Source organism: Seriola aureovittata, chromosome 14, assembly GCF_021018895.1.
Source record: "Seriola aureovittata isolate HTS-2021-v1 ecotype China chromosome 14, ASM2101889v1, whole genome shotgun sequence".
NCBI classification, from domain to species: Eukaryota; Metazoa; Chordata; class Actinopteri; order Carangiformes; family Carangidae; genus Seriola; species Seriola aureovittata.
The window spans coordinates 1,960,474-1,974,591 of NC_079377.1; the positions used below are offsets into that span (position 1 = coordinate 1,960,474).

The 14,118-nt window shown below is 41.7% G+C and overlaps 1 protein-coding gene across 1 annotated transcript; it reads right to left on the bottom strand.

Moving 5' to 3' along the window:
- Positions 1 to 258: 258 nt before the first annotated feature.
- fbxo28 (F-box protein 28) lies at positions 259 to 13,808 on the bottom strand. Its single transcript, XM_056395877.1, has 5 exons — positions 13,542 to 13,808; positions 9,627 to 9,736; positions 6,928 to 7,066; positions 4,163 to 4,358; positions 259 to 4,072 (listed from the first exon to the last, which is right to left on the bottom strand). Exons 1-5 carry the CDS (start codon positions 13,728 to 13,730, stop codon positions 3,561 to 3,563), a joined length of 1,146 nt encoding a protein of 381 aa, XP_056251852.1. The 5' UTR covers positions 13,731 to 13,808; the 3' UTR covers positions 259 to 3,560.
- Between the last annotated feature and the right edge of the window lie 310 nt (positions 13,809 to 14,118).

Here is a 14,118-nt window from a genome sequence, read left to right on the forward strand (position 1 = left end):
GGCTGTTTTTTTCCACCAGTCTTAAACAGACACACGGTCTGCAAATGTAACACCTACAACTAATTTACAGTAAATATAAGACATTTTATTTTTTTAATGACCTGTGGAAATCCTGTTTAGTGTGTTGCTCCCACAACCACCAGCTTTACCAAAGTGCAAAACTGACACACTGGAGTGACCCTTTAAAGTTTAAAGTACAGAATAAAAGAACCCATGAAGTGATTCAGATGCAGAACAAGCTTGTAACAGGTGTGAACATACATTTGTGGATAAGTTGAGTTTTAATAGGTTTGATTTGTACATTTGTAACAGTAATGTGTGCAACAAAACCATACAGTTAACCCCAAGTTGGCCAACTCAGAAGATAGTTTTCTTGGTATACATACATGAAATAATTCACAATCTACACTTTAAAGTACATGAAGATTACAGTACAGTTTTCTAAACTGAGACGCAGTCTCAAATTAAGCCACTAGATTACATCTTCTTGTGTTTTGCTGCCCAGTGTCATTATAGTACACCCTAGTGTTCACCAAGATGTGAACTGCAATTTCCAAAGTTTCTTTCCCCAAAGTTCATATCATGAGTGGTTCAGGTCATCATCAACGGAAAAAGCTTCAAATGAAGAAAGGAAAAGTGCAGCCACAATATGGGCTCACAGCTAACCTAGCCTCACAAGGCGGGAAAGAGACGGGTTTGTACAGGAGAGGGACAGAGCGCCGCTGCACAGGAGCTGAGACGATGCTTCTCTAACAGCAAACCACTACTGTCACTGCAAACCAGCCACAAGTTCAGGTGGTTCCCTTACACTGATCACAGCGGGGCCGAGTCTAAACTTCACTTTCAATGTTGGTGTTACAACAGAAAGATTTCTTTTAAACAATGACACCACTTCAATATATTTTCCTCTCTTCCCTCCGGCAGCATTGATCCATGCACGTAGACTCACGCCTTTCAGCGAGGCGGAAGTCTGAGACAGATATCACTAAACATGGACGAGAAACAACAGAACTATCAGCGTGGCACCAGAGAGGAAGAGAACAGCCCCTTTAAATGTCAGTACAACACACAGTATACTTGAAAAAGATTTACATCATTTCTACTTTCACCTAAGGACCACACAAGTGTTTTTCTGCCTTTCCACTGATTCACTACAAATAACAGTCTGAATCCAGCAGGTGTTTGTTGGACATGATATCTGGGCTGTGAGATACAGCTGACAGCTCTGATAAAAATCCAGGAAGTGGACCAGGAGTTATAATTCTGTTTTGAAATTGGAAATAATATTTTGGTAGAAAAAATATAAATCAAGGTCCACATAATAGCTTTTTTTCCCCAGAGCTTTCTACCACATCTTACAGTCTTCAAATTACTAATTCCAATGTGACAAGATACTCTGAATTGAAGAAGCACTTACCAGCGCTTTCAACATCTGCAGGTCTTCATCAGTGGAAGAGGTTGCTCAGATGTCATGCACCGATGAAGACTGTGAGATGTGGTTGAAAGTGTCAGAAAAGGCTAGGAAGCGACTTTGAATAAAAAATATTTTGCCAAACTATTTTCAATTTGACAAAACATCTTAACTCACAACCTTCAAACTACTGTTTCCAAGGATGAAGACTGTGGGATGTGGTTGAAAGCTCCACAAAAGGCTTGTGAGTGGACCTTGAGGAAATATATTTTGTTAATTATAAATTGAAGCACGACTGTGCAGCTGCACGGACAGTTCGTCCGATTGAGAAAACAGGACAAAGTTTTTTACAGTTTGAAAATCAAAGAAAGTCATGATGCAATTTTGAAATGAACAGAAATCAACAGGAATGAATAAAAATCAACGGCTGCCTGCAAAGTAGAAACGTCATGTTCAGAAAACAGTGACATTTCCTGCACGTTATTTGTAGCACGAGGGACGAACTAGATAAAAACACTGGTATGATCCTTAAAGCACAGATGCCAAACAGTAGTTGTATAGTTTGTCTGTCCTCCTGAGCAAAGCACATGTAGTAACTTCTAATGTGAGAGTGAAGCATGAACATCAGGTGCTGTCACCGGAAACCTTTTAAAGAAATGATTTTCCCCCACTGTGGAGCCGTGGGTTCCTTCATCGCCGCTGCATCTCTAAGAACCAGAGGACAACAACATCTGTGGAGGTGAAACCCCTTTCTAAACGTCCACACAGACACCTGAGCACGGCCTTTCCCCCCCGTCCTTCCTGTTTATGGAGATTCAAGACCTGATCAGACTGAACAGATCTGAGCTGCGACTGAAAAGAACCAAGCTACTGGCGAGGAATATAAATTACTTATTACTTTTTTGATGATTTTTATTGCACATAGCCGAGTTAGTAGGAAGCAAGTGAATGATATAAATGTTTATGGATTTAGAAAGTGGTCACTGATTACCACTAACATGCAACTTCAATTAGGTTCGATCGTTTTTAACTGTCATGGCTCTGTATTTTTACTGTGATATCTTTTTAGTTTTGTACGATTCCAAAATAAAATCTCAGAAACAAGAACTTGAGCGACGTTTGTAAACCAAATTCACCAACCATCTGAATTGCTACCAAACTATTCATAAACGTGAGCCTCTTAGAAAAGAATCTACATTAAAAAGCTGTACAGTCATTTTAATGCAACCTTCAATAAACAGACTTCTAAGATGCAAAAGGCCGACCACCTGTCTACACAGCTTTGTGAGTCCAGAGATATTCTATATTTTATTTCTTATCGTCAAATCCCATGTGAGAACCCAAACCAACGATGAATTGATCCCACCAACAACTACTGTGTGTCCATGTATGTGTGTGTGTGTATATATATATATATATATATATATATACACACATACATATACACACACACACACATACATATATATATATACATATATATATATGTGTGTGTGTGTCTGAGCCATAGAGCTCCACTGTTTCCAAAAAGTATTAAAACTACATCAGTGAGTCTCACTGTTGCACTGGGCGACATCTTCCTTCATCACCATGAACACACACTGTAGTTTATTTTGACTCAGTCTCACACACACTATCCTGCTGGAGCTCCAAACACAGATTAATCCACTGCTTAAAATAGTCCGATAAAAACTACAGTGAGCAGCTGTTTTAGCAAATTACACATTTTAAAGATTTACATCTTCAGAAGGAACCAATGGGCTCGGAGCAGAAAGTGCTGAGACGTTTGGGTGTTTACATGGGATCTGTTAATAATAGGAAAAATATAGAATAACAAAAGACTTCAACAGTATGTAACAAACAAATGTTGACCATGTCAACGTTGTGCAAAGTCCTGATGATGCTGTGGGCTCAGTGTTTCACCTGTGGACAGCAGTGAGCCATGTAACACTATTGTCCAATCCAACACCATGAGCAGTTTGTGTATTTTGGGGTAAAGCCTACAGGGATACTCCTGCCTCCTCTGACAGACAGCACAGGGTATAAGTGTTGGTGGGAAGTGACGCGGGTTGGGGTGGGTGGGTAAGGTGTGATCAGTCAGACCCCGAAACCAAAAACAAAACTTGAACTAAATGACACACTCAGTCTCTTATTTCTTGCTGCGCAGCCGTTTGGACTGTCGTGGAAGGTCTGGGCTCTTTCTGGTGCGTTTGAGTGATGACCCCCCCTCGCCCTCTGGCTCTATGGGTATAGAGGCCGCGGCCACGCTGCCGGTTGCCAACACAGTACCAGACGTGCTGGCAACAGTGGAAGACACGGCAGCGCTGCTGGATGTGGAGGGAACAGCCGTGCTGGGCCTGGGTCCTCCCATAGCAGCAGCACTACTGTCCATCAGTTCGCGGAGCTTGTGCTCCAGCTCTGCGAGGCGGGCGTTCTGCTCACCGATCACCTGGGTCTGTTCCAGCAGCTTCTGCTCCTGGTCCTGCAGCTGCTTCTGCTGCTCCAGCTGCTTCACGCGAATTTCCTGCATCTCCCTCCGCAGCACCGTCATGGACGCCCCGTTCACCTTCACCTGCTGCTGCACCTTGGTCATCTCAGAGCGTGACGGCGTGTTCTTGGCCAGCAGGGACATGGTGGTCAGGGAGGTAGACGGACCTGCCACTGAGGGGAAAGGACAGAGAGTTAAAGGTGTTTCTTCCTCTTAGGAAAGGAAATCCAGAACTGATTACAGCGGGGAGAGATGACTGTTACCTGGTGCAGAACCAATGAGGCGGCCCGACAGGTCGGCCCCCGGCAGCTTCTTCTTCAGGATGGGGACGATCTTCTCATCAAAGTACTCCATGGCCATGGAGGAGATGTCCCTCAGCTCCTGCAGAACCTCGTGAGCTCGCTGCGGGGCTCGAGTGGAGTTCACGTAGCGCAGCACGCGATAAATCTCATCGATCACCTGACAACACACAACACACATGATCAGGACGCCGCAAATACAAACCAGAAAAACACACTACAGATACAGAAACAAGACTGAAACACTGAATCTCAGTGGGGCCTCTGCTGGCCAAGTCTGAGAACTGAGGCCAGTTACTACAACCATTCTAAGAAATGTACCAACAGCTGAACAGCTGGGTGTTTTAAACGCCACATACTCGTCTATCTTAGAGTCAATATATGTCACATGTGTCTCTAGCATGTTGTATTAAACACATAATGTGAGCTTTAACTTGTTGCTATATCTAATAGCACAATCTTGTGATATAGAATTACATTTTGCCAGTAATTTTATCTTTGTTTGTTTGTTTGTTGCAAAGTGTAGCTACATATTTGTGTCATTTTATATTTTTATTTTGTTATTTTCTATTTCATATTTGGTGCTATGTTACCAAGGTAACAATACAACTATATAAAGTCCATTACAGGAGGTCAGAGCCGGGCTTGTATCCCCCAGGTGAGTGTGTGACTGTTAAATGAAGATCTGTAAATATTAATATATTAATGTATCTAATCTGAGAGAGAAAGTGATTATATTGACTTACAGAGTGATTATCTATGTGTATTTTTTATCAGTTGTGTCTTTATATAATTTATAATAAAGATTTTTGATCCGGATTAGAGTTCGACCGTCAGCCATATGATTTATTTATTTACAGTTCACTCATTAGTCTTTCTTTTATTTTCATGATGGTTTTCTTCTATTGAGACCTGCTTTTTAATCACCCACATCCTGAAGTTCTAAGAAAGTCAGGAATCGACGTTGGAGTCGACCGATCAACTGTTACTTCAACATGGTCTTCTACACAACGCAGAGACTGGAACTGTCACGTTGAAGAGATTTTAACGGGGTGTTGTAAACTGTATATTCAGGAGCAGAATGAACCCTGTTACACATGTGTGTTAAAATGTAAACCAGCTAGCACAGAATCAGTGGAGACAGCAAGAAGATGTATGAAAAGCAAAGCACCACAGTGCTGAGACTGTTGTAAGGAGGAGTTATTCTTTCCTCAGGACACATCTTCAGGTGAACCTGTCTTTGCTAAAGGACTGTTCCCCCTCATGTACCTTTGATACATAAACAACACAACTTCAAAACATCCAAATAAGTATGAACAGCAGTAGAACAGCCGTTGATCACAAAATCCAAAATGGATGAATCTCAACAATTTCCAAACTCTCGTTTTTTTTCTATAATTTTCAAGTATGTCATACTCATACAATTGCAATCTTTTTTCAACCTACATGGTATTTGCTACAGTTTGGTCTTAAAGCCCTGCACAGCACTGAATACGCAAGTTTTGAACAATCTTTTGTTAGACTATCTTTTATTAGCTACTGACTCCGGGGACTGTGTCATTCCTATGTTTTTAGATCTCACAGCTGTATTCGACACAGTAGACCAGAGTCTGCTCATCTCTCACCTGGAGCTTTGTGTTGGTATCAAAGGTTATGCAGATGACACTTAGATGTACCTTGTTAACTCTTTAAAACCGCTGATGGATTGTTTAAAGGACATCAAAGCTTGGGTAGTTGGGCCCAGGGGGGCCTGTGAGCTAGACCTGTGTTCCCTGGAACCATATGTAAAACTCACTGTAAGAAATCTGGGGTATGTGGGGGGGTAATCTGGGGTAATGAACAGTGATTTTAAATTGAACAAACACATTTTTCTAGCTTAGGCTCTTCTCTAAGGTCAAGTCCTTTAATGCTTTCATGATTGTCAAAGGGTTGTACTTGCGTTCATCTGGTCCCTACTTGACTACAGCCATGCTGTTTATGATGAGTTGTCACTACATGTTAGGCTGGCCCCTACACAGCCTGTTTCTAAATCCCATCTGTATTCTTAGGCTTTCAGTTCAATGTGACAGTTGCTTTTATCATTTTATTGGCTTTTAAACTGGTTTTTGTGTCTTTATTGTGTTGTTTTGTCATTTCTTGCTATTGTTGTTTTTAAATGAGCTTTAAAAATATATTAGTCAGACTTACTTATTCCCCCTGTGTTTAACCTAAAGATGGACATTGGTTTCCACTGATACTGGTGATAACTCAAATGACTGTGTCTTGTGCACTTAACACGGATGTAATAATACTTCAACATTTTGTTTTTGTTCAATATTTCTGTCTTAACATTTAACAAAGATACATAACTAAGCTATGACAGCGATCATCATCTTCCTTACCAAAAATTCAACTAAATACTCAAACTGTTCTGAACAAATAAAACAATATGGAGATCCTCATTTATACTTGACTTGAGACCCCTCCCATCATGACTAAAGGATCCGTTAGTTAAATATGATCTTCTTCCTCCAGACACCTCCTCCTACACAGGACAGAATTACTGTCCTCTAGACAGGGCCAGGACTTAGGTAACAGGCAACCTCTATGAGTGAAACTAACACCACATCATGGCATGAATTCAAACTGTGATTAATGTGAGTTTGCTTCTGAGCTGAAAAGAATGAGGACCTTCCATTGCTAACCGCACTGACTGTGGCTGTTGGTGGACCACAGTCAGGTGAGCTCACCTTTCCAGGGATGAAGCAGCAGAGGTTGGAGTCGACATATTTCATGAAGGTCATGTTGAGCAGAGAGAGACGTGTCTCCACGGCAGCCAGGATGTCAGCGTGACGGGCCAGGGAATGGTTTCTCCTCTCCGACTCCCGCCTGGAGACGAGTCGGGATAAACGCACAGGTGAGGAGAACTTTTATTCAAAGTGAAGTTTCCTATGATTCTTAACTGTGCATTGTAACTTCATTCATGACCAAACTGAATCTTGTTCCTGAGCTTTGACACAGCGGAAAGAGCTGAGTCCATGTTCTACAAATACAAAGCGAGTCGCAGATTGGGCTGAACGATATATCATCATGTCTTTATCTAGATATGAACATGCACATTATTAATGTCACAAAACAAATATGGATGATATCAAATTGCTACCCCCCCCCCCCCCCCGGTCACAGCTGCCCTGCATGTACAGGTAAAGCCAGCCGTGCATCAAATGAATTCATGACGAGTGAAAACGCGTTCACAGCAGCTTGACAGCACTCGCTGGCCTAGCCCCATTAAGGCTACAAACAACCCATAATGCAACTCTGTAAAAGACTGTAGTTCCACTGGTACTCTCTCTATTCAAAAAAGCATATCTGTTGTAATAAATGAACATGTTATTGTCTGCTGCTGAAATATAAGACAAACCTCATTTTTTAAATCTAAGCTTCAGAAAAATATTGTCTGACATCACACCTCTACAGTGAGTGTTCATCCACACTCAGAGAGACTCACTGTGTTCAGCTGATACAGTAGAAGAAGAAAACTGAATAACAGTCTACATGTAGCAGTATATGTGTGAATGCCAAATTCATACTGTTGCATGTAAGACAATGTTGAAGTAAGTTAAGTTCTAGAAAACAGTACTCAGGGGTTTGTTACCGTTTGTTACTGTAACAAAGTCTGTTTTGTGTGCTTGTATTTTTTGGAGCATTAACTACTATTTCACTTTACTACATTTAAAGTCATTACAGAGTACAAACAAAAGTCACATGAAGTTCTGTGTGAGAACGCAACTAATGACGAGTCAAATCAGCAGCTGCAGCGGAGAACAAGCTGCTGATTTGATGCACCGCCTGGCGACCACAGCAAGTGTCCCAAACCAAACACGCCTACCATGTTTGGTGAGCAACAGGTACACGCTGGGTCTGGCTTACGCTAAATGCTAAAATACCGAGTGGATCCTTCCACTGTGACTGAGAACTAGACGAAAAGCTGGATGTAGAGCAGATTATGGAGGACTTCACGGTGCATGAGATGCAGAGTCGTGTTCAGACACGTGTGTGTGACACTGTACAGCATCGACAGCCCTATTGTCAGTTTAGTGGAATATAAACTAAGCAGCCAGACAGGAGTGGTTCTTCACTTGAGGATTGTTTTCTTACCTCGTCGTTATCTAATAATGAATATTATAATAAGGAAATAAATATATTAGTGTACATTTTTATCTTTTTAATTATCTGCCTATTTCAAAAATCTTCCACTGACCCTTGTAATACCATCACCGACCATTAGGGGTGCACAGACCCATAATTAACACTGAGAAATTTACTCCAATCCAGTGTTCATTGTCTCTTCAGAAACATTACGTGTGTAGATATTTTGGTTCAACAATGGTATTGCATCAGTGAGTCAACTTTTCAATAAGGAGGGTAAAGCTTTTCAACTACCAAGTATTTCTTTCTCATTGTAAGATCCCTGTGATCCCCAAACTATTTGCTATTGTCTTTGAAGACATTCCATCATGCGTCATCATGCTCTCTAAGGGTTCTCCTCTTCCACCTTCTGATGTGACACCTTCACTTGATCCAGTCCACACACCTACAGGAAAACTGTTCTATGCCTGCTTCCTGTAAATGTAACAACAATAGAATATCTGCAGCTTATTGCAAACTAACTGTATCTCTGTCCCTTATGTAACTGTGACTCGGATGGACTTGTTCAGGACACAGACTGGGACGAGACACGGACTCTTCCTAACAGATTCCTGATGTTAACAAAGTTAAAGCGATTTCTTTTAAGATGGTTGTTCTCCTGTCAAGTCATTTTTAGGAAGATTCAAGAGGGACATTGATGTAACCTGCACTTTTTGTAACATGCACCCAGAGACTGTCTTCCATCTGTTTTGGACTTGTGATCACATTTGAAGGCAGCTGTCGCTTCATTTCGGACTTTATCTATGATGCGTTTGGACTTTGTTTAAAGGACGTATTGTTTGGCTTCACAAATTACACAACAGAGCTAGAAAAAGAATTTTTCCTGTGTAACTTCATCATATTACTGGCCAAGTTTTATATCCATAAATGTGAGATAAATGTGTGGTGTTAAAAACTAAACGCTCTTTTTGTACCTTTAAGAAGAAAGCAGAGTGAAACATTAGAACATTATCTACCTCATGTAATAGAAAAGCTGTAAAACTTTCCCTTTGTGCTCCAAATATAAAATATCAATATCATTTTTATTATGTTATTATACTGTACCACTTTCAGTTTGTATTTGATTGTGTCAAACTTTGTATGTAACCCCTGGTGCTGTCTTTGTTACTGTTATGTTAGGCTCCTTCTTTTGTGGCTTGTTTAGTATGTCTTATGTTATGATTATTAATAAAGAAAAAACATACATGTGATGTCAGTGTGTGGCTGAACAGATTTTTGTTTGTGCTGGTGTCACACTGACCTGGGCAGCTGGGCTTTGACTTGTCTCTGGCACAGACTGTGGTACCGCTCCACCTTCAGGAAGCCCTGATTCAGGACCCGCTGGCAGATCATGTCCATGCGCTTACACACCTGGAAAAGATGGACATGAGGAAACAGGGGAAGAAGAGGTACTCTGTGGTAACTTCTGCTTCCACACCACAGAGAACCTCTGGAGCTGCTGGAGTTTTCACGGTCACTTCAGCAGGAAGGTCTTGGCCTCAAGTTGTAGGTCTCATCAGTTTTACAATTAACACTTCGCCATTAATGATTATGCTCGGGTCTTTTCACATGTCCAACAGCCTCTTCTAACATCCCACTGCAAAGCTATTCCCTCCAGTGTACAGTGAACTAGGAAGTTACACCATTTCATAAGGCGCATGTACATTCCTCAATCCACTCACGTACCATATATGTTTAGATCAAATGACAGTTTGAGAAGTAATGGCTGAGTCTAATTTAGTGTTCACCAGAGAAATAAAAGATGTAACTGTCCAAAAAACTCAATGAGGTTTGTTATTACCTCTATCTCTCAAAGCTTTTCTTCTTCTATGTGACTTTAAAAAATTGATGCAAAAGTCTCACGTTTCATGCCTTCCAAGCAAAGGCCCATAGGCTGAAGGTGCTCAGGGGGCCACTGAACAAGAGTCTGGCTTAATTCAAAAAATCATAATAACCTCCTCTCTAACCACGTCTCCTCAACGGGAAATGGCATGAAGTCAAGGACAGATGTGAAGGAGAGTTCATGAGGACTTAGGAAAACAATCTGACTGCACTTACACTAGGATTTACTTTTAACTAACTTTATTTCTAACACATGGACGATAAATCCTCCTTTACTAACCAGACACAAAACAAACAGGATTCAAATGTTGAAATAAGAAAATATGAAAGAAAAATACAAATAGAGAAAGTTGAGCCATTAAAATAATTAAATAGAAATAGTACATACAGTAAAGTAAGTGGGTTATATGAGTTTTGACTGTTTTATGTATTTGTTAAGTAGAGAAAATTCATTTTTCAGAGCAGTGAGCAGTTTTTCTCCTGACTGGATTTAAAGAGGATAAATCTATATCCATATCAGTTCTGGATCGAGTCACAAACATAAAACAGCTGCTCAGTTGTTTCTACATTTATGTGGGTCTGCCAAGGTGAAACTACAATGGTGTGTCACTTTAAATGTTGCTGCAGCAAGGAATTGTGGGACAGCATTTCTCCTTTCCTTTCCTAAAGGAAGGTCCAGTGTTTCCTCTGCTAAAGGAGATAAGATAGGAAGCACTGAAGCTCCTTTCCTCCTCATGTAGAGAAGTGGAGCAGCTGTGATCATGGTGCTGCTCAGAGACTTCAGCTCATTTCACTCATAACACAGTGCATTCTTGCTTCAGTCAGCCTACATTAAAACCAGTAAAGACACGTACTAAGAACAGTGAAAACCTGAATCACAGGTTCCCTCTAACGTTTTGAACCATACGCTATGGTCTTTCTATGATGTCAGGGAATAGGAGCATCAGTATGGATCTGCTCTGGCAGAGCAGCCCCTCTTCATCCAGCAGGGCCGAGCTTCAGCTGCAGCTATAGCCGCTGGCTGCGAGCAGAGGGTGAGTGTGTAACCTGGCTGCGGAGATGAGTGCAGGTTTAGCACTGGAACGTGACTTAATTCATAGCATGAAACGTACCAGATAAGTTTTGTTACACTTTTACCGTCATGAGGCTGATCGTCACAGGTTTGATTACTGTTACTAAGTGGTTAATATGGACATGGATATAACTATGAACATTGCTGTTACTCTGATTATGACTATGATTTTAGCTGCTGGCTGCTTTGTGGTATACCTTTTCCTGAAGAAGTACCAGGTTCAAATCTGGTAAAACTAGGGCAGTATAATAACACTACAGGTGTTCTACTCTACATCAAAATCAAAGAGAGGAGGAAGGTAGGCACAGTAAACAACAACATGTGGAAGTGTGGCTGCAGCAACAGGTCCACTAAGACTTGTGGGGGAAAAAAAGAAAAGTTTTTTGCATTTAACACAGACCATCAGGGACAAGCATGCAAACAGTGCCACAGAGCATTTCAAATGAAAGGAGGAAACAGCTCAAAGTCAAGGACAGACATCCAGATCTGTACACAGAGTTAAACCTTCTGTTGTTCACTTTATATTAACAACATGTTGTCAACAACTTCATGTCCTGAAATGTTACTGTTTGTGAACTGTAACAGGCACACACAACGTTCACAAAAGCCAACTTTAGCTTGTTTAGGCTAACGTAGAGACAGCTGGGTGCTCACAATGTTAGTGTGACTTTCTAAGTTAATATTTTCACACCACTGTTGTGTAATCTTGTTGGTACATTTAAACTACTGCTTGTGTGTGTGTTAGCACCGAGCATCAGCCTCTGAAGCTGACAGATGAAGCCAACAAAGAAGTCCTAAAACCTGCAGTTCCTCTAACGACCACTAGAGTCTGGCTCCAACAGTGAGTCAGTCCCCATAGACTCCCATGTTGAAATGTCCAACTTTACAACAGAAATAAACATGTTTACAGCCTGGTACAAAACCTGTTTTGGTCTCTAGAGCTAATTTCCTCCTTCATGACACCTGTTTATATAACTCACCTGTTTACATTTTATTAAGGCTTAAAGTTGTGCATAACTGAGGGTGTGGCCTCTTTGAGTTGCAGGTGCGAGAGTATATGCTTGCCACAAACCAGCATACACCGAAGTCTCAGCTCCACACATGGCCCACCTCTTTGACCATTTATGGATTAGCTGGGAGTTAGGGGCGGAGTCAGGCACTTCCAAGAAGGCGATGGCAGAGCAGCTCACTCTGAGCAGCTCACTCTGAGCTTCTAAACCGCTCTTCAGAAACCTGTGGATGATGTCACAGAGGCTATGTCCACTCTTTATTTACCATCTATGATTGGCACACTGTGTGTCCAGCAGCCTGTGCAGTTGATTTGTTTTTTCCTGTGGTATCAAGCTTGGAAATTGAAAATTGTGGAATTTCATTAGTATTGGTACCAACTACCAAATGTCGGGTATCATGACATCCCTATCTGAAAGAGTAGTCAGCCTGTCTCAATTACAGCCACAGCTAATGTTATACCCATAGCAACAGCCATTGTCCACCACAATAACTAAAAGTACAGCCATTACCACAGCACAGGGTGTGCCCTCTTGTGCTCACAACGATCCCATTCTTCATTTCCAGCAGGAGCAAAATCGTTTCTTCAAACAAATGAATGTGTAAAGCACCAGGCAAAAACATGCAAACATGTAGAGAGGGGGGTTCCTGTTTCTTGTCTATGCCCTGGGGCCCATTTTCTCTTCATCAGCCCATGCAAAACAAGGATTACATGAAAAGGCACAAGCTGAGGCTGAGAGGTTTGCATTGCAGAACATTTGTAATCAGGGAAAATAACTGCTTTAACAAAGTGAAGACCTGACAGAACCTCTACACTGTGCATGAGTGCTGGAGGGGCTGCAGTGAAAAGCACAGCCAGTGTGCCAACAGAGCAGTGAATGATTTCCAGCTAACCACACCGAATTACATCTCCCAGAGGGCCAGCAGTGTCTGCAGTGCAGAAGAGTTCCACACACCCAGAGTCTCGGCTCATCCTCTCTCTCCTCTACATGTATCTGCTGCTGTGTTTGTGCTGTGTCGTGTGCTGCTGTCTCCCCCAGCTAGGCTGTCCTGCTAATTAGCACAATGAGCACTGCGGGCCGCGGCTGCAATTAGACCGCTGCACACACACTCGACACGGGCTTCCAGTTTAACACTGCTCCGACACTTGTTTCTAGCAAGATTTCACAAAGGTAGTATGCAAAGATTTCACAGTGCATCTGGCTAGCAGTAGCTTTGTTCCCCTTGTAGCTGACTTGTTTTTGTTCTCCTTACCGAGCGAAGCAGGCTGATTTCGTCGTAAGACAGAAAATTGAGAATAGTCTCAATGGCCACGATAGGAAGTCCTAACAGCGGGTTGTTCTGGTGCGGCTGGTCCGGCGGAGGAGTGGACTGTCTCGGTGACACCGCGTCTGAGTCCAAGGACCCAACACATCCATCAACTCTCTCTACGACGGCCGCCATCTTGCTTTGCTAAGGAGGAGGCGGAAGTGACGTCCGTAAAGGAAGCGAGCGTGCCATTTTCCCCAAGTGATACAAACCCGCACACATGTTGACGTTAGGAAAGAGGACACGGTGCGCAGAAGACACGCTTCTGATGGAGCGAAAACATGGACAACAACAAGGGAAAACATCACTAAACTGATGCACGAAAAGCATTCACTAAAGAAAAAAAATCTGCTGTTTTTCACAATTAACGAAATAATTTTCTCAGAGTTCTGAGATAGATAATTATCTCGTTAATTCAGAAAAAAGTAACAAAAAAAAAAACAAATAAAAAAAAATCCTGTTTTTCTGAATTAACGATTTATGTATCCTAGAATCATCTGGGATTCAGCTGTTTTTCTGAATT

What these genes read in the sequence shown, in the direction of transcription:
- fbxo28 (XM_056395877.1), bottom strand. Translation starts at nt 13,730, where the DNA reads ATGGCGGCCGTCGTAGAGAGAGTTGATGGATGTGTTGGGTCCTTGGAC. An exon ending in GTCAAAGCCCAGCTGCCCAG is followed by an intron (nt 7,067 to 9,626) that starts GTCAGTGTGACA and finishes ACTCGTCTCCAG; the next exon opens with GCGGGAGTCGGAGAGGAGAA. An exon ending in CCTCATTGGTTCTGCACCAG is followed by an intron (nt 4,073 to 4,162) that starts GTAACAGTCATC and finishes CTTTCCCCTCAG; the next exon opens with TGGCAGGTCCGTCTACCTCC.